This window comes from Somniosus microcephalus, chromosome 7 (genome assembly GCF_052327205.1).
Source record: "Somniosus microcephalus isolate GS21.2 chromosome 7, FLI_Smic_1.0, whole genome shotgun sequence".
In the NCBI taxonomy this organism is placed as follows: domain Eukaryota; kingdom Metazoa; phylum Chordata; class Chondrichthyes; order Squaliformes; family Somniosidae; genus Somniosus; species Somniosus microcephalus.
The window spans coordinates 84,242,148-84,270,147 of record NC_140993.1 but is presented as its reverse complement, the minus strand read 5'-3'; the positions used below and the strand labels follow the sequence as shown (position 1 = coordinate 84,270,147).

The window sequence follows — 28,000 nt, the reverse complement described above, 5'->3', positions numbered from 1 at the left end:
ACACTAAAACACGCACCTCCACGTACACACTAAAACCCACAGCTCCACGTACACACTAAAACACGCACCTCCACGTACACACTAAAACACACAGCTCCACGTACACACTAAAACACACAGCTCCACGTACACACTAAAACACGCACCTCCACGTACACACGAAAACACACAGCTCCACGTACACACTAAAACACACAGCTCCACTTACACACTAAAACCCACAGCTCCACGTACACACTAAAACCCACAGCTCCACGTACACACTAAAACACACAGCTCCACGTACACACTAAAACACACAGCTCCACGTACACACTAAAACACACAGCTCCACGTACACACTAAAACCCACAGCTCCACGTACACACTAAAACACACAGCTCCACGTACACACTAAAACACGCACCTCCACATACACACTAAAACCCACAGCTCCACGTACACACTAAAACACGCACCTCCACGTACACACTAAAACACACAGCTCCACGTACACACTAAAACACACAGCTCCATGTACACACTAAAACACACAGCTCCACGTACACACTAAAACACGCACCTCCACGTACACACTAAAACACACAGCTCCACGTACACACTAAAACACACAGCTCCACGTACACACTAAAACACACAGCTCCACATACACACTAAAACACACAGCTCCACGTACACACTAAAACACACAGCTCCACTTACACACTAAAACCCACAGCTCCACGTACACACTAAAACCCACAGCTCCACGTACACACTAAAACACACAGCTCCACGTACACACTAAAACACACAGCTCCACGTACACACTAAAACACACAGCTCCACGTACACACTAAAACACACAGCTCCACGTACACACTAAAACCCACAGCTCCACATACACACTAAAACACACAGCTCCACGTACACACTAAAACACACAGCTCCACGTACACACTAAAACCCACAGCTCCACTGTGATATCCGAGTGGTAAGGTCAGAAACTGAGAGAAGCGAGATATTAGGAACAAACCCAACTGTTTATTTACATGGTGTAGCAGAGGAACATATCTCTTACAAGCTGGAGGCCAGGCACAATTCTTATTGCACGAGCACAAGATGGAGGATCAACCTCTGAGTCATACCAATAATGCAATGCCACATTACCGTATTAACTGGTGTACCAGGACATTGAATACATGGCCCATTACCTTAAATACTGGTGAATGTGAACCCTTAATATTTGGCTCCATCTGGTGGATAACTTAAACATTACATCCCAGATTACTATATCCCTCCCCTCTTAAGTTGAACATTAATTTCTTAACAACATTCTTAAAAAGTCCCATCAGGAAACTCCTTCAACGATAGTCCATACTGAACGAATCTAGCAGGTCGTTATCAATCTCTCTGGCAGCTTGTGAGTCCTTGGTGAACGTCTTATAGTCAAGTCCCGGCTTGGTTGTGGTAGAGCCGCCTGCTGCTCCTGAGCAGTACTCAGAGTATCTGACTCTGCTATGATGGTTTCCTCTTGATGAAGGGGTCCAGGAGGAATTGGCTCTGTTCGTGGTGGTGGTACCACCGATGCTTTTGGATAACTGGGGGCCAACTTGTCCTCCGACATCTCCCCTGGAACCTCCATTTCGATTTCCCCTGGTCTGGTCAGTATCTGATCTACATGTCTGCGTATTACGTGACCAGTTCCCACCATGACCGTATATGATACTGGACCAGTCATTGAGTCTATGACACCAGGAATCCATTTTAGACCATAACTGAAATTCTTGGTAAGGACCGCATCTCCTTCTCCAAAACTGCGGCTCTTTGTCCTTCTTTCATGGTTCTCCTTTTGTTTGATTTGTCGGTTTTCCACCTTCCTTTTTAGATCTGGGTGAACCAGGTCAAGAGTGGAGCATAAGAACATAAGAACATAAGAACATAAGAAATAGGAGCAGGAGTAGGCCAATCGGCCCCTCGAGCCTGCTACGCCATTCAATAAGATCATGGCTGATCTGATCCCAACCGCCAATCCACTATCACAGAACCATCTCCTGAATCTAACAGAATTAGACACACGAAATAGGAGCAGGATCAGGCTACACGGCCCCTGGGCCCGCTCCGCTACCCACAGGGCCATGACCGATCTGAACCTAGACTCATGTCCAAATTCCTGCCCGCTCCCCGTAACCTTTAATTCCCTTTAATTCTAGGAAACTGTCTATTTCTGTTTTAAATTTATGTAATGATGTAGCTTCTACAGCTTTTTGGGGCAGCATATTCCATGGACCTACCACCCTCTGAGTGAAGTAGTTCCTCCTCATCTCAGTTTTGAAAGAGCAGCCCCTTATTCTAAGACTATGCCCCCTAGTTCTAGTTTCACCCATCATCGGGAACATCCTCCCCGCATCCACCCGATCCAACCCCTTCACAATCTTATATGTTTCAATAAGATCGCCTCTCATTCTTCTGAACTCCAATGAGTAGAGTCCCAATCTACTCAACCTCTCCTCATATGTCCATCCCCTCATCCCCGGGATTAACCGAGTGAACCTTCTTTGTACTGACTCGAGAGCAAGTATGTCCTTTCTTAAGTATGGACACCAAAACTGTACGCAGTATTCCAGGTGCGGTCTCACCAATACCTTGTACAACTGAAGCAATACCTCCCTATTTTTATATTCTATCCCCCTAGCAATGAAAGCCAACATTCCATTGGCCTTCTTAATCACTTGCTGCACCTGCATACTAACCTTTTGAGTTTCGTGCACCAGGACCCCCAGATCCCTTTGTACTTCAGTACTTTCCAGTTTCTTGCCATTAAGATAATAACTTGCTCTACGATTTTTCCTGCCAAAGTGCATAACCTCACACTTTCCAGTATTGTATTCCATCTGCCAAATCTCTGCCCACTTACTTAGCCTGTCTATGTCCCCTTGCAGGTTTTTTATGTCCTCCTCACTCACTACTTTCCCTCCCATCTTAGTATCATCTGCAAACTTTGATATGTTACACTCGGTCCCCTCCTCCAAATCGTTAATATAGATTGTAAAGAGTTGGGGACCCAGCACTGATCCCTGCGGAACACCACTAGTTACTGATTGCCAGTCTGAGAATGAACCATTTATCCCAACTCTCGGCCTTCTGTTAGATAGCCAATCCTCTATCCATGCCAGAATATTACCCCCAATCCCGTGATTTTTTATCTTAAGCAATAATCTTTTGTGTGGCACCTTGTCAAATGCCTTTTGGAAGTCTAAATACACTACGTCCACTGGTTCCCCTTTATCCACCCTATACGTTACTTCCTCAAAGAACTCCAGCAAATTTGTCAAACATGACTTCCCCTTCATAAAACCATGCTGACTTTGTCCTATTAAATTATGATTATCCAAATGCCCTGTTACTGTCTCCTTAATAATGGACTCCAAAATTTTACCTACCACAGATGTTAGGCTAACCGGTCTATAGTTTCCAGCCTTTTGTCTACTGCCCTTTTTAAATAAGGGTGTTACATTTGCAGTTTTCCAGCCTGCCGGGACGTTTGCCGAGTCCAGGGAGTTTTGGAAAATTATTACCAATGCATCCACAATCCCTACCGCCACTTCCCTCAAGACCCTAGGATGTAAGCCATCAGGTCCAGGTGATTTATCCGGCTTCTCATTGATGTGCTGGAATTGTTTATCCTCAACATTTCTTCGCACATTGGGTCTGAGCAAATCCAGACGAGATCTCAACCTTCGGTTAAAGAACATCATGGCCGTGGTCTGGTTGGTAACTGCATGTGTCGCATTTCTGTAGGCTAATAGGAAATTGTCCACCTTATGCTGTAGTGGAATTTCATCGTCGCACATGGCCTTTATCGCCTTTTTAAAGGTTTGTACGAACCTTTCAGCCAATCCATTTGTGGCTGGATGATACGGGGCGGATGTGTAATGCCTTACCCCATTCCTTCTCATAAATTTTCGAAACTCTTCGGACACAAACTGTGGTCCATTATCAGAGCAAATCTGCTCTGGCAAGCCGTTCCTGGCAAATATGGTCCGTAGGACTGCAATCGTTTTCTCTGTAGTGGTTGAGGACATTTCTATCACCTCAGGCCATTTCGAGTGAGCATCCACTGCTATTAAGAACATTGAGTCCATGAATGGACCAGCAAAATCAATATGCACCCGTTGCCATGGAGAGGAGGGCCACTCCCATGGGTGTAGAGGGGCATGTGGTGGTGCATTTTGGACCTTCTGGCATCCTGAGCAGCTCTTGGTTAGGTCCTCGATTTGTTCATCGATCCCCGGCCACCACACATAAGCCCTAGCAAGGCTTTTCATTTTCACCCCTCCCAGATGACCTTCATGAAGCTCATTTTGCACTCTCTCCCTTAACTTGGGTGGAATCACCACTCGGGATCCACACATCACTGTCCCCTGGCATACTGACAGCTGTTCTCTTCTGGATGAGAATGCTGGCAACAGTGAGTCGCCATGTGTTGGCCATCCCCTTGTAAGGGGTCGTTTTAACGAGCTTGTGGTGTGCGAGATCGGTTTTTGATTTCACACTGCTCGTGAGCGGTTCCGAAGCGCTCCCCCCTCACCGGTTCTAGACACTGGGCTTACTGCCAGACCACCTTGATGTGTTGGTCCAGCTTGTGACTCGGAAGACAAATGGATCAGGTGAGACAAGGTAAGTTTTATATCAAAGGTATCTTTATTTTTAAGGAGAATAAAACATAGAGAATGAAGAAACAATGCAGACAAAAATCATGAACACGCCTCTCAATGGGAACTAAAATTTAACACACAAGAGTTACTTTGACTATCATAATACATCAATTCTAGATCAGCGATATAATAAAACGGGGGTGGAGAAAGCGCGCGGCACAACGAAGGATGAATAACACTCCCGAATTACAAAGCCCTTAATATTAAAAACCCTCCCGTCTCTACAGTATACCTCAACTAGATCAGCTAGGTGGAGTTGGGCCTCTATGCTCACCAGGGTTTTAAAAAAAACTGTCCTTGACCTTGGTGCTCTTGTATCGTCCGGAATCTCCAATCTTCCTTATGGGACCGGCTCCTGAACCTGCTCTCCTGCTCGAACTTGTAGGCCCTCCGTGCTCCTCGAACCTCACAATGGTTTTAAAACTGTCCTTGGCCTTGGGGCTCCTGTATGAAACTGTTTGTTTTTTTCCCCCAACAGTTATACTGTTTTCTTGCCCTTATCTTGGCGCCAAATCAGGGGTTTTCTTTTGTTAAAATAATGGGCAGGCTGCTTTGACAAAAGCAGGTACTTTATTTTAATGTCTTGTAAATGAAACTAATGGGATCTGTCCTGTGTCCCTCTGAGTTTGGTACAGATAATAGGTTTTATCTGTGCTCTGCGATTTCAGAGATGGGTTTGCATTTTGTTAGCAATTCACACACCTTGAGGTGTAAATACTTTTGTTTTGACTTCGTTATTACTGTAACCATTTTTGCATATCAATTGCAGTCAGTTCTGGAATCTTCTAATCGGTGGCGACTCAGGTTTCTTTAAGATACTGCAGTGGTATGTCCTTCTGAAATGAGTCATCTGATCTGCCAACTCCATCTTGTGTTCATAAAATGTGGCCATTTCAGGGGTTTTACAATGTAGACTGTATTTTCCTGGATTTTTGCGAATCCTACAGTCACCCCTGTGATACAATGGACATCTCAAATCATCTTTTGTATCATGAATGTTTTAGGGTGAGCACAAATCCGTTCCGCCCGCCAACTGACCTTCCCCGCAGTTTACCTGACTATGGAGTGTACCTCGCACACGCACTTTCCTCATCCCGAAAACGGAGTTGAGTAGATATCCCCTACCGGAGAAACATTTATGCTATGTACAGACTCACCTTAGAGTCATAACCCGACGCAACACAATCTTTGTTATAATACACCAAAAACAGATGGAATAAAAACATTTAGCTACACGGGCGAGTCCCCGTTTATGCTGACATAGTGGCCCCGCCAATTCCGCTGACTAGGGAACTCCCTGTCGTGTCCCTTCCTCCTTCACTGGACACAGACCAGGTACAGAACGATCCCTACCTGGCACACCACTAAGACGTGGGAAGCCTGTCTGACCCATGATGGGATCTCTATATTATCAAAAAGGTCCCACCATGGTGGAACCACTATGTCTTGGATTTTTGCCCCTATGTCGGTGGTTTTCTGCTCTAAAGTAAAGAAGTGCTTCTGAGAGACAGTAACTGCTTTCAGCAGTTCGGTTAAATGTTCTGGGAGAGGGGGAATTGTGAAACCAAAGTGGGCCACGTACTTCTGAACCAGTCGTTCACGGCGCCCCTTCTTTGCCTCCCCAATTACTCCCATTCCTCGTGGCCCTCGGTATAGAATTCGGTTCTATTGACCCCCGCGAAGTCAAATTCGAAAAACTTCTGCAGGGTCTCTTTCAGCAGGGCCTGATACAGCCTTGCCGTTTCTATGGGGCATCATTCCGGCAGGTGCACCTCGGTCAGGTTGAGGATGACCGAGGCCACCGCGTAATGGACCCCCTGATAGGCCATTTGGTCAGTGGGAACTAATACTAAACCGTTCCCTGGTCCCTTGGTGGTGGTGGGGCATCCCTCTGCTACAGTCCGTGGTGTCTGGGTCGTGGGCAGGGGCTGTCGGGGGCAGGTCACTAGCTCAGTGGCATTAACCGTGATTGGGGAGTAGGGGACCGCGCATGCATCCAAGCGCGATTCCCAGTCTATCCCCCTCCCGTTATCTTGCCACTGGCTGTGGAAAATTATGGAAACGCCTGCGGGGCAGACTTTCTCTGAACCCCACATACACACATAAATCCCCTGATCGGGTTCCCACCATTTATCCCAGCACACTGTCAACCCTCCCTGGGTCCCTGTGATAGTCCGGTGAGTGTTGTTCCCTAACCTTTCCCACTTTCCTCTGGGGTTCCCCATGTCCCTGCTCAGTTTCCTGAGCCACCACCACCTATCCAGGGGGACGTACCCCCTGCAGGTTAGGCAAATGCGTTTCCCCACAGTCACACTGATCCGCGTGGCCTGGATCTTGATCCGAGGACACGACAAATAGACCTCCCCGTATATGAAGCCAGTTTCGCTTGAATATTTTGTGGCGTTCGAGCCCAACCATCCGGGCCAGTTGCCCTCGTGGGTGTACCCAGCGACTTCCTCTGCTTCGCGCAGTTTCCCCGGAGCATCCAAAGATACGGTGATCCTCCGTTTCACCTCTCCAGGCGACGTTGAGGCCCACCAGGGCCGCGAGGATGATGCCTCCGACTGGCATCATCTTGTTATGATCTGGCGGAGAGATTAAAAAAGGCTCCCTGGGCTCCTCGGCTTGGGTGCGGGGTGAGTGGGTCCCGCGACCCTAGCTCACTTAAAACTTGCCACATTCTACCGCTCCAAAGTGCTACCATACTTCCAGAAGACCACATTACTTATTTTCTAAAATTACAATAAACTAAACCTTATTACCCAAAACTATATAAATATATACATCTGCCGCCCGTCTTCGGGCGGCCAGCTTATAATCTGCGGGGACCGTCGCAGGCCTCCCCCTGCTGCGTTCCCACCTCGGTCTCAGCTGCTGGTCCCTGGCAGCGCGTGGCTGCTGGCTGTGGACCGTTTAAACTTCTCGCAGCTTTCTTCCGGGGGGTTACTCTTGGGAAAACCGGCGACCAAACCTTCTTCGGTTGCGGTTTTCTATTTGACCGTCTAAGGGTCACCACATATGAGGCTTCCTCGTAGGTCGGACCCTTGGCTGGAGTTTTGGCCCTGGCTGCAGTCCATGGCTTCCCCACGACTGCCGGCTGTGGGCTTCCTCCCGCAGGCTCCGCCTCCCTAGGCTCTGGGTCAGCGGCAGGCACCTCTCCGCTACCTGGGACTCCAGGTTGAGAGTCTCCGCCCCCAGACGCCACCTCTCTAATGCTGCACTCAGGGGCAAGACCTAAGACCTCCGGCTCCTCCCCTTCACCGCAGTCGGGGGTGGGACCTTCGTCCTCCGACTCGGCTTCCTTGTGACCAGGGACAGGACCTAGGACCTCCGGCTCCTCCCCTTCTGGGTCCCAGAACAATGGGGGAGTCTCCCGTGTGGACGGGACAACTCCTCCCCTCACGCAGGCTGCTCGTCCAGCCTGTGTGACCTGCGGCTGCAGCTCCCCTGCAGTTTTTAATTCTTTGCTGCCTTTTTCAGCCCCCGCTGCCTGCTTCCCTGCCTCCGGCTTAAACAGCTTACATTGATTGATGTGAAACCATTTTGTGCGCCGGGGCAGTTTCACAGCATACACCATGGGGCTGGCCTGATCTACGATGCTGTAGGGACCCATGTAAAGTGGCTCAAAACTCCCCACACGGGCGAAGTTCCTTACCATCACTAGATCCCCTACCTCCCAGTGATGGGTTTTACTGGGCTCGAGCAGCATCCTATTTCCCTGGTGCTGCCTCCCCATGTTACCTGCGGCCCCCTCATAGATCCTTTGGAGGCGTTCAAGCAGCGTGCGGGCGAATTTGTACCGATTCACCTCCCTTAGCTGCCCCTCCGTTAGGACTGGGGCCAGGACATGGGTGGGGGTTCTCATGACCCTCCCGGTCATGAGCTCATGCGGAGACTACCCCGTACTCTTCGACTGGCTGGAGCGGATCCCCATGAGGACAAGAGGCAGGACTTCTGCCCACCTTTGGGGCGAACCCATTATCTCTTTCCTCATTTTTTCTTTTAAGGTGCGGTTCATCCGCTCCACAATCCCTGATGACTGTGGATTGTAGGCTACGTGCCATTTCCCCTGAATGCCCAGCAGCATCAGGGTGTTCTGCATTACTTGGCCGGTAAACTGGCTTCCCTGATCGCATTCCACGAACTGGGGCAGTCCCCATCTCGAGAACACCTCCCGCACCAAGATTCTCGCAGTCCCTAATGCTGTGGCTGTTCGGCAGGGGAAGGCTTCAACCCATTTAGAGAACATGTCCACCAGAACGAGGCAGTGCTTATAGCCTCCCTGGGTGGCGGGTAAGGGTCCGATATAGTCAATTTGGATTGACTGCCATGGTCCCTCTACCCTCCTAACGTGTCCCATCGACACCTTCCTCCTGTGAGGATCGGGGTTATTTGCCGCGCACACAAGACAGTTCGCGCAAAACTCCCGGACGTCCTCCCGGAGTCCTGGCCACCATCCTGCTTGTTCCACCCGCTGCCAGGTGACCTCAGGCCCGGGGTGCCCTGCTCCTGGTCCCTCATGGGCCAGTTGAAGGAATTCCCTCCGGTGCTGCTGAGGCACCACCCACTGCTCTTCTTTAAACAGCATTCCCTCTCTTATGGACAAGGATGCTGCACCATACGGGCCTTCCATTTTCTTCCCCTCGCTAACCGCGTTAAATACCCCTCTCAGGGCAGGGTCCTGAGATTGGACCGATTTGAGGTCCGGGGCTAGCGCTACCCCTACACTCTTCTGGATCCCATCCCTGCCTTTTACAGCTGCCACTGGTCCGGACCCGTAGGGGTCCCAGAAAATGCCGGTCTAGGCACCCTCTCTCGCCAGTGCGTCAGCTCGCTGGTTCCCCTGACCACGAGGTTCTGTGGAGGAGTGAGCCTTCACCTTGTGGATGAAGACCTCACCCTTCTCCCCCACGGCTGCCAGGATCTTCTCCAGCAGGGGCTTTACCACCAAGGGTCTCCCATCCGCGGAAGTGAATCCGCAACGGGACCAGATGGCCAGGTATTCGGTACACAAATTGCATGTAAACATGCTGTCTGAGCAAATCGTGTACGGGGTAGGGAAAACTTCGGGATGGGTAGCCACATATGCCACAGCAGACAGTTCTGCCTGCTGGGTGCTCATGGTACTGGGGAGTTTAATCGCCAATGCAATGTCAGCCGTTGGGTCATACACTCCGAACCCCGTGAGCCGCTTTCCAGCGGATACTGTGCTGGAAGCATCCACGTAAATCTCACGGCCGGTGGGATGTATCCCAGCCCAGAGACCAACATCAACCTCCCATACCCCTTCAACGGAACATTGATGGGCTGTCCCAGGGTAAGCCAGGTTGGCGGCTAATCTGGGCTCGCACAGGCCTCGTACCCGCAGATCCATTTGTGAGAGGAGTAGGGTCCAGTGCGCAATGCGGGCACTGCTTACTGTCCCATCCTTAATCCACCCATCCAAAAGCATCTTGGTGGGCGTGTGGTGTGTGAGGAGGGTGATGGGGGAGGTGCCTGTGAAGATGGCAGATCTTTTCACAGCCCAGTGTGTGGCCAAGAGGTGCCGCTCACAGACCGAGTAGCTCCTCTCCACGTCGGTGAGCACCCTGGAGGAGTAAACCACAGGTCTCAGCTTGCCATGTCGCTCCTGGAGCAACACAGCACTCAGACTGTCCCCGCTGGCCGCCACCTCCAGGAAGAACTCCCTTCCCCCATCTATCGCTCCCAGGGCCGGTGCGGTCTGCAGCTTCATTTTTAGGAGCTCGAACGCGGCCTGGCATCCTTCATCCCATGACCACTCCACTCCCTTGTGCAGGAGTTGGAGTAGTGGGGCTGCCATGGCCGCATAGTCCTCCATGAAGTCTCGGCAGTACCCGGTTAGCCCTAGAAACGACCTCACACCCTTTATGGTGACGGGGACCGGTAACTCCTGTACCACCTCCCTCCTAGCCCTATCGATGGCCCTTTCTCCGGCGCGGATGGTCAGCCCCAGGAACTTGACTTCCTTTTGACTGATCTGCACTTTCTTTGGGTTGACTTTGAACCCCCTTCTGGTCAGTAGTTCCAACAGTTTAGCCAGCAGTGGGCTGTGCTCCCCGACCGTGTCGGTAAACAGGGGCAGGTCGTCCACGTACTGTACTAACTGAAGGGGCTGACTGAACTCCTTCAGGCTGTCCGCCATGCATTGGTGGAAAATGCTGGGACTATTGTGGAAGTCTTGTGGCAAGCAATTCCAGGTATACTGTTGCCCTCTGAAAGTAAAGGCAAATTTATATTGGTCCTCCCTCCGCACAGGGATCGACCAGAACCCATTGGAAATATCCAGCACCGTGAACGTGGTCGCGGATGCGGGGATACTCCCAATGAGGTCGGCCACTGCTGCCACTGTGGGGGCACATGTGGGGATGTTGCTGTTCAACACCCGATAGTCCACCGTGGCTCTCCAGGAATTGTCCGGTTTCTTAACCGGCCAAAGCGGAGAGTTCACATGGGTGGCTATAGGCCTCAGCACCCCCTGCTGTACCAGCGCTGATATGGCCACCTCCATATCAGCCTCTGCTTCCTTTGGGAAGTTGTACTGCTTCTGGGGCCGGGCCATGGGATCCCCATCTACCCTAACCTCAAAGCTAGCAACCCTCCCACAGTCGTGTTTGTGCGTGGCGAACGCACCTAACTGAGCCTGCACCTCGGCTCTAAATACTTCTGGGATACCCTCCATCATTTCACTGAGGTCGTAACTCCCTTTCGGCTTCATGGTGCACAGGGTTCCCTTCCCATCCTTTCCCGGGATTACTACCACTCCACTTTCCTTTCCGGTGTTGGCCCCCCAAAGGCAATGGTTCCTGAGGTCCACGAGGATCCCATGGCCCACGATGAAGTCGGCCCCTAGGATCCCCTTCCCTCCCTCCGCATCCCATCTCGCCAGGACACATGCCCACTTTGTCTGGAGTGTGCCCAGGCGGATCGAGAGCGGCCTGGAGAACGCACCCGTCTGCTCCGCCCCGTGAACCCTGATTGTCTAACGGGGTTCCATACGTCCTGAGGTGAGGTGGTGGGATTCTCCGTATGGATCACGGTGCATGAAGCTCTCGTATCCAACAGATAAGTCCCCGTTTCCTTCTCTACCTCCATCTGCACGAGCGGTCTCTTCCATCCGTCGTACTGGAGCGCACATAGATAGACGGGCTGCGCAGGCTCCAGTCATTGAGGGCCACTTTGGGAAGGGATTGGGGGAACCGCTGGACCGGTGGTGGCTGCTATCTTTCCCTTAGTGAGGACCAATGACCTCACTGAAGCCAGCAGCACATCCAGCAGCTCTGGAGGGACAGTTGGCTCCGTCTCTCTCTCTGGGGCAGAGGTCGGGGGTGCGGCCGGGGCTTGGGCTGGGGCTGTGGGGACCTTTTCCCTTGTGTCCTTCCAGGGATTCTTACATTCCCTGCGCCAATGCCCCTCCTTCCCGCAGCCGTAGCACGTTTGTCGGCTTTGGTTGGGACGGCTCCCTTCCTGGCGCCACTCTTTATGGGGCTGGTCACCAGGCCTGACCTCACAAACCTTCCCGTTTTGCTGGGGTGTCTCACTATCCCTCCCATTTCTAAAGGTGACAGTGAGTTGGCGGATCACCGTCGCCTTCGTGGTCAGAGGGTTTCGGGGGTCGAACCAGGCCATTGCCTGCGTTTGAACGCGGGGCAGGGAGTTATTCATCAGGCACCTGAGCCAGTGGACTAACTGGTCCCCGTCCAGGTTCGCTCGCGCCGGCATTCCCGGGCATGCACCCTGGTAGACTGGCCACAGCCTGTCCGCGAACGCCTGCGGGAATTCCCCGGGGAGCTGGACTGTTTTCTCCACCCGGGTGAACGGACTCCCCTCGTTCATCCCTATGGCCTCCAGGATCTCGTCCTTCAGCCTGCCATAATTTTCCTGACCCCTCTTACACCCATCGGGTAGCGACTGGAGGAGATCGCTACCCAGGGAGAACAACATCATCTTGGCCTTCTCTGCCTCGTCGCAGTCGTTAACACAGGCCGCCTGCTCTATCTCCCTAAAGTGAAGAGAAGGGTCGCCCTTCATGGTGAGCTTGGGGATGTAGCTCACCATGGAGCGCAATTGTTGCGCACCGTGTGGCACCAGGAATTGGTTCTGGAGGTCCCCAGGTTCCCTGTCGTCACCGGGTGGTCCGCACCTCCATTGTGTCACGGGGTACACCGGTCCCGGTCCCTGATTCTCTCTCGGGCTACCCTGGACTACCTTGGATTCTTCATCCTCCACCCCCTCCTGATCCCAGACCTCTGGAAAACTAGGGGCTAGGGGTGGTGGCTGTGAAATCTCTGGTTCCCTAACCCGTTTTGTTCTGGGGGCTGCCTGCGGGACTTCCCTGCTTGGGTTACCGTTGAACTCAGCCTGGCCGACCTTGGGACTAATGAGGCATATCATCCCCTTTGCCCTGGCCAATGCCAGATTCAGGCTTTCTATTTCCTGCCTACAGGGGCCGTGGTCTGTCTCCTCAAACCCTTGAGCGCAGGCCAGCTTAAAGGCTGCTTTTACTTCGCCTACCTTTTCCTCCTGTGCCTTCAGTTCCCCTGTAAGGCGGCTAATCTCTGTTTTTAATCTCCTCTCTTTCTCCCTGGATTCTCTTGCCTGATACTCTACGTGTTCTACCCTGAACCTAGCGCTCCCCCCCAGCTCAGCTATCTTGCCCTCCAGCCTTTCTACCTTCTCCCGATGGTCCCGGACCATCGCTGCCCTCTCTTGGCTTATGGCCTCCAGAGCTACTAGCACCTTCCCTTCCGCTGCAACCTTTTCCTGCAGCTCCCGGGACAAATGCTTAATTTTGGTTTCCTTACTGGCCACCGCATGGTCCAGTACCAGAACCTGCTTTTTATGGCACATAAGCCACACCGTTTTTTCAATGCCCTTGCGGTGCTCTTTACTAGCCGTCCACTGGGCGGCTGCCTTTAGGGGACACTCGGCTCCTAACAGGTCATATACCCACTTTTTTGCTACATTTACTTTGCCACACACGTAGGAGGATAACCTGTCCTCCATAACATCTGTCTCACCCGAGTCTTTGTCCACCACACAAGGGTTCTGTAGCCAGTGTCCCATCTGGGTCACCATTCTGTAAGGGGTCGTTTTAACGAGCTTGTGGTGTGCGAGATCGGTTTTTGATTTCACACTGCTCGTGAGCGGTTCCGAAGCGCTCACCCCTCACCGGTTCTAGACACTGGGCTTATTGCCAGACCACCTTGGTGTGTTGGCCCAACTTGTGACTCGGAAGACAAATGGATCAGGTGAGACAAGGTAAGTTTTAAATCAAAGGTATCTTTATTTTTAAGGAGAATAAAACATAGAGAATGAAGAAACAATGCAGACAAAAATCATGAACACGCCTCTCAATGGGAACTAAAATTTAACACACAAGAGTTACTTTGACTATCATAATACATCAATTCTAGATCAGCGATATAATAAAACGGGGGTGGAGAAAGCGCACGGCACAACGAAGGATGAATAACACTCCCGAATTACAAAGCCCTTAATGTTAAAAACCCTCCCGTCTCTACAGTATACCTCAACTAGATCAGCTAGGTGGAGTTGGGCCTCTATGCTCACCAGGCTTTTTAAAACTGTCCTTGACCTTGGTGCTCCTGTATCGTCCGGGATCTCCAATCTTCCTTATGGGACCGGCTCCTGAACCTGCTCTCCTGCTCGAACTTGTAGGCCCTCCGTGCTCCTCGAACCTCACCAGGGTTTTAAAACTGTCCTTGACCTTGGTGCTCCTGTATCGCCCGGGATCTCCAACCTTCCTTATGGGACCGGCTCCTGAACCTGCTCTCCTGCTCGAACTTGTAGGCCCTCCGTGCTCCTCGAACCTCACCAGGGTTTTAAAACTGTCCTTGACCTTGGGGCTCCTGTATGAAACTGTTTGTTTTTTTCCCCCAACAGTTATACTGTTTTCTTGCCCTTATCTTGGCGCCAAATCAGGGGTTTTCTTTTGTTAAAGTAATGGGCAGGCTGCTTTGACAAAAGCGGGTACTTTATTTTAATGTCTTGTAAATGAAACTAATGGGATCTGTCCTGTGTCCCTCTGAGTTTGGGACAGATAATAGGTTTTATCTGTGCTCTGCGATTTCAGAGATGGGTTTGCGTTTTGCTAGCAATTAACACACCTTGAGGTGTAAATACTTTTGTTTTGACTTCGTTACTACTGTAACCATTTTTGCATATCAATTGCAGTCAGTTCTGGAATCTTCTAATCGGTGGCGACTCAGGTTTCTTTAAGATACTGCAGTGGTATGTCCTTCTGAAATGAGTCATGTGATCTGCCAACTCCATCTTGTGTTCATAAAATGTGGCCATTTCAGGGGTTTTACAATGTAGACTGTATTTTCCTGGATTTTTGCGAATCCTACACACTCACCGTCAAATCATATACCCGAGACAGTGTCGGATCATTGCGGGTCTCCTTCTCTATATCCGTGTTAGTTACTGGCAATCGTTCAATTATTGACAAATAAAATATCTCGATAGGGTCTGCTGCTGGTGCTTCCTCCACAGTAGGCAGTGGCAAGCGTGATAGCCCATCAGCGTTTCCATGCTGTTTCGTGCCTTTAATATTTCATATTGATTTGCCCCTAGAAACAGGGACCATCTTTGTAACCGTTGTGCAGTCATCACTGGAACGCCCTTCTTAGGATTAAAGATGGAGACAAGTGGTTGGTGGTCAGTCAGCAAGGTGAACTTCTGCCCATGCAGATAGTGGTTGAATTTTTTTACTCCCCATACTAGGCTGAGGGCCTCCCTGTCAATCTGGGCGTAGTTGCGCTCGGCTGAGGTTAGTGACCGAGACGCAAAGGCTACTGGCCTCTCCAACCCGTCTGGGAATTTGTGCGACAGCACCGCTCCAATACCATAGGGTGATGCATCACATGCCAAACGAATTGGTAGTGCTGGGTTGAAATGGGCCAACACCTCTTTTGACGTGATCAATTCTTTACACTTCTGGAAAGCTCGTCTACATTCGTCATTCCACTTCCATGGCACCCCTGTTTGCAGTAGGGTGTTCAGTGGGTGTAATACCGTGGACAAATTTGGTAAGAACTTATGGTAGTAGTTTACCAGCCCGAGGAACGACCTCAGTTGTGACACATTTTCCGGTGCTGGAGCCTTGACTACTGCCTCAATCTTATCAAGGGACTTATGTAACCCCTCTTCATTGATGACGTGGCCACAATACGAGATCTGCTTCTGGAAAAACTCGCACTTGTGGCGATTAGCTCGTAGCCCATATTCCTTTAATCTGGTGAGCACCTTCTCCAAGTTGGCAAGGTGATCACTGTCATTTTCGCCCGTGACCAGGATGTCGTCCAAATAACACTGGGTCCCTGGAATCCCTTGCAGGACTTGATCCATCGCCCTTTGCCAAATAGCCGGAGATGATGCTACCCCGAACACCAGCCGGTTGTATTGATAGAGACCTTTATGAGTGTTGATCGTGAGGTATTGTTTCGAGGCTTTTTCTACCTCCATTTGCAAGTACGCCTGGGCTAGATCAATTTTGGTGAAGCGTTTACCTCCAGATAGCGAGGCGAAAATATCCTCAATTCGTGGAAGCGGATATTGTACCGTGTGAAGGACTGGGTTCACTGTCACCTTAAAATCCCCACAGATGCGGACCTTCTTTGGTTCCCCAGGCGTATTATTCAACGACCTCTTCATTACAGGAACGATGGGTGTAGCCCACTCGCTCCAGTCTACTTTGGACAGTACTCCTGAATGTTCCAACCCTTCCAGCTCTGCTTCGACAGCTGGTCTGATCGCATAAGGCACTGGTCTGGCCTTAAGAAACTTTGGGCTTGCATTTTCCTCTATTTTAATCATTGCTGTTATGCCTTTTAGTGTTCCGATTCCCTCCTGGAACACTCCTTTTTCGTCAGTTAGCATTTGTGACAGTCGTCCAGGTGTGACGTCATCATCCTTTTTGGCCTCAACCTTCAGTGCCTGTATGGAATGCCAATCTAATTGTATCTTCTGGATCCATTCAAGTCCTAGCAGTGGTGGTCCTCCATCTGGCAATACATATAAGTCCATTTTAACAGGACTAGACAGACTAGACCTGATAATCTACATCCTAGGGTACTTAAGGAAGTGGCCCTAGAAATAGTAGATGCATTGCTGGTCATCTTCCAAAATTCTATAGACTCTGGAACAGTTCTCATGGATTGGAGGGTAGCTCATGTAACCCCACTATTTAAAAAGGTGGTAGAGAGAAAACGGGGAAATATAGACCAGTAAGCCTGACATCGGTAGTGGGGAAAATGCTAGAGTCCATTATAAAAGAAGTAATAGCAGAGCACTTGGAAAACAACAAAAGGATCGGACAAAGTCAACATGGATTTACAAAAGGTAAATCATGCTTGACTAATCTACTGGAATTTTTTGAGGACATGACTGGTAGAATAGATGAGGGAGAACCAGTGGATGTGGTGTATTTAGACTTACAGAAGGCTTTCGATAAGGTCCTGCATAAGAGATTAGCGTGCAAAGTTAAAGCACATGGGATTGGGGGTAAGGTACTGACTTGGATAGAGAATTGGTTGGCAGACAGGAAGCAAAGAGTTGGAATAAACAGGTCTTTTTCCAAGTGGCAGGCAGTGACTAGTGGGGTACCGCAGTGATCGGTGCTGGGACCCCAGCTATTCATGATATATATTAATGATCTAGACGAGGAAACTAGATGTAATATCTCCAAGTTTGCAGACGACACAAAGCTGGGTGGGCATGTGTGCTGTGAGGAAGATGCAGAAAACTCCAGTTTGATTTGGACAGGTTGGGTGATTGGGCAGATGCAGTATAATATGGATAAAATGCGAGGTTATCCACTTTGGTGGCAAAAACAGGAAGGCAGATTATTATCTGAACGTCAATAGATTGGGAAAAGGGGAAGTGCAATGAGACCTGGGTGTCCTTGTGCACCAGTCGCTGAAGGTAAGCATGCAGGTGCAGCAGGCGGTTAAGAAGGCAAATGGTATGTTGGCCTTCATAGCGAGAGGATTCGAGTACAGGAGCAAGGATGTCTTGCTGCAGTTGTACAGGGCCTTGGTGAGACCACACCCTGAGTATTGTGTGCAGTTTTGGTCACCTTATCTGAGGAAGGATGTTCTTGCCATGGAGGGAGTGCAGCGAAGATTCACCAGACTGATACCTGGGATGGCAGGAATGACGTATGAAGAGAGATTGGATCGATTAGGCTTATATTCGCTAGAGTTCAGAAGAATGAGAGGGGATCTCATTGAAACTTATAAAATTCTAACAGGACTAGACAGACTAGATGCAGGAAGGATGTTCCCGATGGTGGGAGAGTCCAGAATCAGGGGTCACAGGCTAAGGATAAGGGGTAAACCATTTAGGACTGAGAGGAGGAGGAATTTCTTCACCCAGAGAGTGGTGAACCTGTGGAATTCTCTACCACAGAAGGCAGTTGAAGCCAGTTCATTAAATATATTCAAGAAGGAGTTAGATATATTTCTTAAGACTAAAGGGATCAAGGGATATGGGGAGAAAGCAGGGACAGGGTACTGAATTTGGATGATCAGCCATGATCTCATTAAATGGCAGAGCAGGCTCGAGGGGCCGAATGGCATACTCCTGCTCCTATCTTCTATGTAACCCGCCTCCATCCTGCCCCCATGCGATTTTCGTGAGTGTCGGGTCAGCCACTCCCTAACTGACCTGACTGGAACCGGTGGGACAGGTAGTTAAGGCAGTTGTTAACTGCCTCGCTAATCCTATTTTTATAGTGGTTTCCCATTTTCGTGCCTCTGGTTCTTGTCAGAAACAGGCCAGATTCAAGGAGACGAGTTGCTGGAGGACATAATTTGTAGTAATTGGTGGAGCACTTTAAAAGCATCCTTATAACATGGCTGACATTCAAATGCCACAACTTTGTTGTTGGAGGTTTGGGATAAGATTTTGCAAATCTACTGAACTTGTGCCTGTTCAAGCTGACAAGTGTGACCTGATTGGAATAATTTCAGGCCACTTCGACTGTGTGCTTGCAAGCTTCTTGCCTGAAATGAAATCTATAGCAATGGGATGGGAACCATTTATATCCTCTCATCCTGGTTGTCAGATTCGGAGGAATAGCAGCCGCGGCAGCACCACAATCAGCCACAACAGCAGCACCAGCACCAGGAGCACCAACCTCCTCCTCACCCACCTGATGATACACAGGGCAGAGGGCCTCAGCGCAGGGCTGCACCTCGCTGCAGGAGATACCCCAACACAAAGTTTACAGGCACAGGATCAGCTTCCTCAGCATGACTGAGCAACAGTGCCAAAGGAGGCTGAGACTTTCGAGAGAAGTAGTCGCTGACATTTGCACAATGCTGCACCAACACCGGGAGCCCACAGGAGCGGGTGGACACTCCTTACCAGTGGCTGTCAAAGTCAGCTGTCAAAGTCACCACCACACTCAACCTCTTTGCTTCGGGCATCTTCCAGGGATCAGCTGCAGACATGAGCGGCATCTCCCAGTCAGCCGCACGCACCTGCATCACGCAGGTCACCGATGCCCTCTTTGCAATGGCGCACAATTACATCCACTTCTTCACAGATGGCCCAAGTGTGACGGCGCATGCGGTTGGCTTTGCCAATATGGCAGGCTTGCCAATGGTGCTGGGTGTCATAGACTGCACACATGTAGCCATTAAGGCCCCCGATCACAACCCAGCTGTATTTGTCAACTGCAAGGGATTCCACTCCCTGAACATCCAGCTGGTGTGTAGCCACAGGAAGATCATCATGCATGTTTGCACAAACTACCCTGGCAGTTGCCATGACTCCTTCATTCTGCGCCAGTCTACTGTACCTCAGCTCTTCCATCCACCAAACCAACTTTCAGGATGGCTTCTTGGCAACAAGAGCTATCCCCTGAAAAAGTGGCTTCTGACACCGATGAGGGGGCCATCAAACGATGCTGAGGAGAGGGACAATGTGAGTCACATATCCACCAGAAGCATCATCAAGCAAACCATCAGCTTGCTCAAAATACACTTCTGATGCCTAGACAGATCTGGAGGAGCCTTGCAGTATGCACCAGCCAGGGTGTCCAGAATTGTCGTGGTCTGCTGTGCCCTGCACAAGATCGCACAGCAGCACGGCTTAGTGCTGCTGGATGAACAAGTGTCTCAGCACACAGCCTCCTCCGAGGAAGAGGATGAGGAGGAGAACGGGGAGCGATGCTTTGTGGGGCCGGATGTGGCCAATCCAGCAGCAGGCAACCACATTGCTGGCCATCAGGCAAGGGATGCACTCATCCATGCCAGATTTGTGTAAGCTTATGCTTCAACCACAGGTGGCTGGCACATGGAGAGGAATATAAGTCCGACATTCTCAAAACCCCAGGCATCATCTGTCCAATAAATGGTGGTTTGCGCTCAGTGTCACCGCCAACATTCTACATGGAATTCGCCCTGAACCCTCACTCTTGAACTTCCATATCCCAGAACACAGAGGCCACACTTTAGACGATCTCAGCAGATCATTAAACCTTTTTCGACACTGAACCCATGTGCGTCTGCACACAGACCTTGATCTCACCTCCTCAGCAATTTGCAGCCAAGCTGCCTTTGTTTGCTGAGGAGGACTCCTCCTTCTGTTTCCAGGGAAGATGACCCTACTGACATCCTTTAACTCCCTCCACAAGAGCATGGAGGGAGCCCTCATTGAACCTGGGTGCAGCCTTAGTTTTTGGGGCTGCCATTCCTGCAGCAGCCTGCACTTTTAAGAGAAAAAACCTAATGCTTTTGCAAAGGAGACATGGCCCCTTTAAATTTTTACTCAAGCAACGCGTCATCAGAGGCGAGAACTGACATGCTCCAAGCAATTGCCTGAAGGGGCCCGCACATTGGCCGTAACAAGGCCAATCAAGGTAAAATCGTAACTGCTGGGAGCGGGTCTGAAAGCTGCCAAGCAACGGGCCCGCCCTCAACCCGCCTCCATTGTAGGGGGGCATCTATTAACTGGTTTATGGTAACATACCTGGCCAGCAGCCTTTTTGCCTGCTGCACTGTAAACCAATTTTAACAGCGGTTTCGAATCGCTACCCCACCTTTCAGTTCTGACTGGAGGACTTATAATTAATGATATTAAAATGGACAATTGATTTGGATGTGAGAAAAGTCAAAATTTATTAAACTAATGAAACCATAATCAAATATAAACTATACCACATGAACACAGTAAATGCAATGGGGGGGGGGTACAGATGGTGAAAACGAGGGATACAATGGCTACAATGTTATTTAAACAATCTTAGCAATTCCCTTAAATCACCACCCCAAACTCCTTGCTAGGTTGTCTTGTTGAGGAGTCAGAACACCCTGCTCACCTGTGGTCCAGCGAAGTAAAAAAGAGAAAGAGAGCTTCTCAGCAGCTATCTTTATACCTGTGTGCTCCTGCCGTTCTGTCTGGAAAATTCCCGCCTAAAGTTCCAGTACACAAAAAAGGGGACTGTGATTGGTTGCTGAATTGCTTGTTTAAACTTAGCCAGCCATAATAACCTGTCTCTGCGGCCTCGGGTCAAGTGGGCAACTCCTGACCTCCCTGGTTTGATTGACAGGTCTTTCACACAGACATATTACAAGCTGCCTAGCTGCTTTTGCCATGCTTTTTGCTGATGGCCATTTTAAAACCTTTGTGTTTGACCGGGCTCAAAGGCACAAATTTTAATCAAGATGTACTGTCTCAATGTGTGTGAATATTTCCACGAATTTCCTCGATTCCATTGTAGTCCAGCTCAGCCCAGCTCAGCAGCCTTTCGTGGTTCTGAGTATGCTTTGAAACATTGATCTGACCCAGAGGCAATTCAAAACACATAAATATTCATCCACGATGTGGACCAATGTTTCTTTTATCTTCAGGGAAATTAGGGGAATTTTGCAAAACCCCTACACCATTAATAAAATCGCGGCCTAAGTCACTGAATTTGTGATCAGCCGTGACTCAGTTGGTAACACTCTCACCTCAGTCAGAAGGTTGTGGGTTCAAGTCCCAGTTCTAGGAACTCGAGCACAAAAATCTAGGCTAACACCCCAGTGTGGTACTTGAGGGATTGCTGTACTGTTGGAGGAGCTGTCATTTGGATTGGACATTAAACCGAGGCCCTGTCTGCTTTCTCAGATGGACGTAAAAGATCCTATGGCACTATTTTGAAGAAGAGCAGGAGAGTTCTCCCCGGTGTTCTAGCCAATATTTATCCCTCAATCAACATCACTAAAACAGATTATCTGGTCATTATCACATTGCTGTTTGTGGGAGCTTGCTGTGCGCAAGTTGGCTGCTGCATTTCCTACATTACAACAGTGACTACACTTCAAAAAGTACTTCATTATCTGTTAAGCGCTTTGTGACATCCGGTGATTGTGAAAGGTGCTGTATAAATGCAAGTCTTTCTTTCTTGAAGAACCCAATCCCTCCTGTACTTTGAACAACAGTGGCTCAGACTAATCAAACTGCTGAACTTAAATTACATTAAGAGTACTACAGCATTCAGTTCACTCTGTAACCAGTTTCTTCAATTGATACCAACTAAACTATCATTTCCAGTGGGATGGTTTTAATTCAGTACAATGCGGATCTGCCCTGCTGGTTTAGCCTGTGTATTTTTTTTTGTGCAGGATTACCAGGATTCATGTAATCTGGAACAGTTTGTGACTCGCTTTCTGCTGAAAGAAACAGTGAACCAGCTTCAGTCTTTGCAGAATTCCCTGGAATGTGCCATGGAAACCACAGAGGAGCAGACCCGCCGGGAAAGGTGAGCCTTGGAATCTGCATTGCTACTTTTTTTATTGCTCCCAATTATTTTTCTTTGAAAGAATAACCTGCTGTATCTACATGCTTAAACACATGAGGTATGCACATAGTGTCCCTTTTGGGAGAGTATAAGATCCCTCTGTTTTCTGTTTAGTTCCACTTGCCTCCGCATGTCAAGCATTTCCAGTGTCCAGGAAGTAAGTGAGGAGATCTGCTCATAGGCCTCTTCCAATGTCTTTCAAAAGTGGGCCACCACGAGTATAAGGGCATGGGGAGGAGTGTTTCTCTGGTTTCACTTCAGTCCCCAGCATAGCTAAGATTAAGAATTCAGTAGTATAGGGAACCAAATCTACACTACCCACTGCCATGGCACTGCACATTAGTGCACCATCAGCCTCACATCAACATACCTCATTTGTTTACCCTTTAACCTTTTCTCTGTCAAAACAGTAGTGAATTAAATAGCAACGAGTAATAATTTGGGGACAGGGTGGACAGTTTGCTAAATTGATATGTACCTCAACAGAAGAGAAATGTCAAGTGGGTATACACTACGTAAATGTATGCTGTGGTATCCTAAGGGAAGACTCTGTTTTATTTTTACCAACATTACTAATGAATTCCACTTTGCCAGCACTGCTGTGACAGTTTTAATGTTAATGACTAAACATAACTAAACTAATCACTTTACATCAGAGAATTTGCAGCAAACCTGTGAAAGTGGTTACATGTAAACAGAAGAAATACAAGGATAATCCTGAAACAAAAAGCTGAAAATAAACAGCAGGTAAGTCAGTATCTATAAAGGGAAAAGATAGGTTAACATTTCAGGTGTATAACAGGGACAATACCCAAAAAGTTAACCTATCTTTTCCATTTATAGATGCCGACTCATTTGCTCTGAATTTCCAGCACTTTAGCTCTGAATTTCCTCAGGGTCTGGGTGCAACTGGAGCAAAATGGGTGTAAGCGGTTCGAGAGAAGAGGAAGCTCAGGCAGAACCCGGAAATGCAGAGTCTCCATCCAAAAGAGTGATGCGGCTGAGATTCTGTGGGGCGAAGGGCAGCTGGAAGTTCCATCTACCCAAAATGCTTCCCCGCCACCAACGTTAAACTGACTGGCCTGTAATTGCCAGGTTTATCCTTCTCCCCTATTTTGGACAAGGGTGTAACATTTGCAATCCTCTTATTTTTTTGCACGAGCACTTTTCATATATCAAAGCCATCCTGCTTATATTGGAAAACCTGTTGCTCCAAGATACAAAGTTTGACCATTAACCTTTAAGATGTCCAATGTACAACTCTCCAGGATGTCCAACAGTAGGCACCTAAGATTTCCCCACACTGGTGAAGGCACCTGCTGAAAATATTTAAATCAGATGGCCCTGCCCTGACCCCAGACGCTTTGGTGGGGTCAAGAGCAGAGGTCAGCGGTGGAGCGAGTTTCCTGCCCCTGCCACACATACCAGGCTTGAGGAATTTTGTGCTCTTTCTGTTTTTATTTCAGATTTTCAGTATTTCCTTATCTTGTTTATTCATCTGGGATAATTCTGAAATATTGACTTATGAAAGCTTTGAGGCCCACTTCTAGCCGTGCTTTGTGAGCAATGTTGTGTTAGATTGCACTAATTTATATTTGATTATCGTGTTTCAGATTGATTTTGTTTTGTTGAGTTTCTCGATCAGTTCAATTTACAACTGGTTCCTGGGTCAGTGATCAAGTCAAAGCTGGGATGGCTCGTGTTGCCATTCCAGAAAATCCAATTCTTCTAGAATTTAATAGAATCTTCCCATTTGGCGTTCTCCTGCTGCATATCTCATTAAAAAGCCTGGATGCAGTATGAGACCTGCAAACATGCCAAAACAGTGAGCAAAGCTGTACCAGTAAAACAAAATTATGTGCAGAATCACTGGCAGCCATCCGTATATCACTTAAATATGCACTTAAAAAATACAAGCTGTAAATGCAGGTAAGGGTCTCTTTATTGCACCACTGTTTTTGATCTGTGGGTAAAATTGATTTATATTTCAGCACCAGTCTTTCAAGTACGGTTGTAAACAACTCCCCCTTCTGGCAATGGTTTGGCTCCATCAAAGATCATATCAGCAACCTACTTACCCAGCCAGTGGTGAAACATGCCTTAAAGTGAAGTGTTCATATTTTACAAAGAAACAGAAAGTGTCCTGTAGCTCTGCCCCCTGAACTTAACTTCTGGCTGTGGATTTTGACTGTCTGCTATCCATGACTGAGAGCTTAATGTTCTGACACTGAGATGGAAATACCATGAATTCATTCTGTTCTAATAAAAAGAAAGAAACTGCAAATGCTAGAAATCTGAAACAAAAGAACAAATGCTGGAAATACACAGCTGGACAGTCAACGTCTGTAAAGAGAAAAAAGTCAAGCCAATGTTTCATTGTGTACCCTTCATCAGAACATACGAAGAGTTCCACATGAAATGTTAACCAGTCTTTTCTCTTTACTGGCACTGATAGACTTGCTGGGGATGATTTCTTCTGCTTTGTGCCCAGGGTGTGGTTATTGCCTGGTAGCAAAGCAGAGGAAAAATGGGCAGAGACCAGTGACACCCGGGGTCTATCCCCTTTGTGCTTCACATGCACCTTTGGGGGTTTCCCTGAGGCAGCAGGAGGAGCTACAGAATGTAAGTGTAATGGTAATGAGACGGGAATGACATCACCGTGCTCCAGGCTCAGTTTAAAGGGCCGTCACTTGATAGTGCCCATAGCATTGGAGGATCGGAGAAGAGGCAGGCACCAAACACCTAGAGATACCAAAAGGTAAGTACATTTTTTTACAGGGTCACCAAGATGAGCACCATGGCTGCAGGCCTTCTGGTTGCAGCCATTACTGCTTCTGCAGGCCTCCTGGCTGTGTAGCAGTAGCAAACGATTCTCCCTGACTTTTAGGTGCAAGTCTATTCCAAGAGGCATTGCAGCACCAGGGAGTGTCAGAGCTATTAAAATGATCTGAACCAACAAATTATGAGTGAGTTCAGATTCCATTGGGTGAAGCGCACTTTGGTTGAGCTCCACTCAATTTATGCTCAGACCTGGGAGAGGGGAATGTGAGTCAATTGTGTATTTCCAGCCATTTTCTTTTGTATGAATTCAATCTTATTTTGAGTAGCACTCATACCATAGTTTAATCATTGTTTACTGTAGTAGTGCTGGATATTCATGCTTTTTCTACTATGCAAAGAATGTGGATTTGCAAATGAATCTGGCCTCTCAAGCAGTGATATAGTAATAATAAAGATAAATGTAGCTGCTGGATGAACCTTTGGGCAACACTCCTGATGATACCACTTTTGAGTGGTGAAGAACTGACACTGCTCCAACAATTATGACAAGGTTTACATAAAAACACAATGGTAAGGGAGTGTGTTTTGCAGATTCATATAAAACCACAAGTTAGGAAATTTGTTGTTGCAAACAATATTATTTTTTAGGAGATTGCTATTCCAAAATAAACAGCTTTAGTATTGACATGAAAAATAAAAATAAAATGCAGTGGTGCATCTTATAAAGAAAGTGCTGTGTTTGGAGGAACTACCATTACAAATTTTAAAAGTGTAAAGGGTTAATTAGGGAACCAGCAGATTTAATGAACATACAGGAATCCCGCCCCAACCGCGGTTTTGCCATACGTGGATTTCAAGTATACACGGTTTCCTCTCTGCGACAACTTTTGCCAACCGCGGCAGTGAATTTTGCGTATACGCAGTTTTTAATTTAGGATTAAGGTAAATAACATGATTTTATTGCTTTTATATATTTTTTTATTGTGTTATTTGAACATTTATACTGTATTTGCCAACCGCGGTTTTACTAACCATGGGGGTTTTCATGAACGTATCCCCTGCGGTTGGGGAGGGATTACTGTATATATTGTCATCATTATTCTTATTTTGTTATCTTTCATTGTAACTATACTCTATAGGGTAGATTTTACAAATTCCCACTCCCAGTGCAAAGCTTCACAGCCTTATAGCTGCACTCTATAAATGCAGGCCTTCAAGGCAATCTGTATAGATTGTTTTGGAACGGCTGGATAATTCAGAGCTGTATCAGCATTGCAATTCTGTTCCATTGCACAGTTGCAATTCAGGGGAAGCTAGATAAACACATGAGGGAGGAAGTAATAGAGGATATGTTGATAGGGTTAGATGAAGAAGGGTGGATGGAGACTCGTGTGCAGCATAAACACCGGCATGGACCTGCTGGGCCAAATGTCCTGTTTCTGTGCTGCAAATACTACGGGGTCGATTTTCAGTGTGCCGTGAGGTGGGTTTTTAGGCGTGCGGGGGGCTAAAATCCCGAATTCAGGGGTTCCGACTGTAGGATTTGCAAAATTTCCACATTTCCCCAAAGTTATTAAAGGGACCCTGAATGGACATTTTAAAAAGGGTACCCAAAAGATGGCGTCCGCACCTCGTGACCAAAAGCCTGCAAGATTTTAAAAGCTTGGACTGTGGCAGCACAAGCAGCCTGTGGGGAAATCAAAACCTAAAATGCAGTTTCTGTGAAAAGGACTTTGTGTTTTGGAAAAGCAGACAGCAAACATTAGAATATGCATTGAGCCAGATCATAGACAGATCAGAACTAGTTGGGCCTATACTTGAGGCCATCAAGTTGTCTGCATAAATAATCGGAAACAGCTCAAGGAAGCCATCGAGGCTGGACAGGCCGATTAGAATGCATTAATAACAACACAGCTTGGACATCAGGCCATTAGGTGCGATAAACGGCCATCTAAAAACAGTTAGTTTAGATTGCTGTAATTATTTAAAACAGCCCGCCAAAACTGGAACAATGAACTAACCTGATTTGGCGCACAGATAAGGGGGCTTCGAAAGGAGTATAACTGCAGGCCCCGGGTAGCAATCTTGCTCTCTCTGCTCTGCCCTCTGCTCTCTTGCGCTTGGCCCTCACTCTTGGTTTCGGGCTCACTCATGCCCTGGCCTCGTGGCAGGTCTCTCCTCGCTCCCTGTGGTGAGCTTTCAACAGTAAAGTACACCATACCAACAGCCGGGGAGGGGAACGAGACCCGAGTCCCTCGTCATCTGGGACACCCAGGCCGCAGAAAAGGGGCGAGACGAAATTGAGCAGGTAGCCCAGGACTTGTATGGTAGTCCGGCGAGACGAGACGAGTAGAGATGAAGAAGAAGATAAAACTCAATAAGGGCAGAGCAGGACAGCGAAAAACGTATCGATAAAGACCAAGTGCCTAGTTATAAGCTGGTGCTTGGGAAGACGAACATCTTGTTGAACACTGCGATAACGCAGGTGGCTACGCCACAACTAATATACTGGCATTTGACGCATGGGTAGCAAAATCTAAATGACAAAGACTGTTAACTGTCCGACAAACATAACGTTACCGCCGACAACCACCCGAGGGAGAAGAAGAGGAGAACCCATCGAGACGAGACGATGACGGTAGCGGAGGAGAAGAGTGTGCGTCGCAGTAGTAGCTCCAGCACCGCGCCC

The 28,000-nt window shown here is 48.4% G+C and overlaps 1 protein-coding gene across 1 annotated transcript in view; it reads left to right on the top strand.

The window, feature by feature from the left end:
• Positions 1-28,000, top strand: part of necab1 (N-terminal EF-hand calcium binding protein 1) — a 438,822-nt gene that overhangs the window by 235,180 nt on the left and 175,642 nt on the right. The window contains exon 6 of the mRNA XM_085992697.1: positions 22,355-22,491. Within this exon, the coding sequence (XP_085848823.1) occupies positions 22,355-22,491 (137 nt within the window). The remainder of the gene's footprint in view (positions 1-22,354; positions 22,492-28,000) is intronic.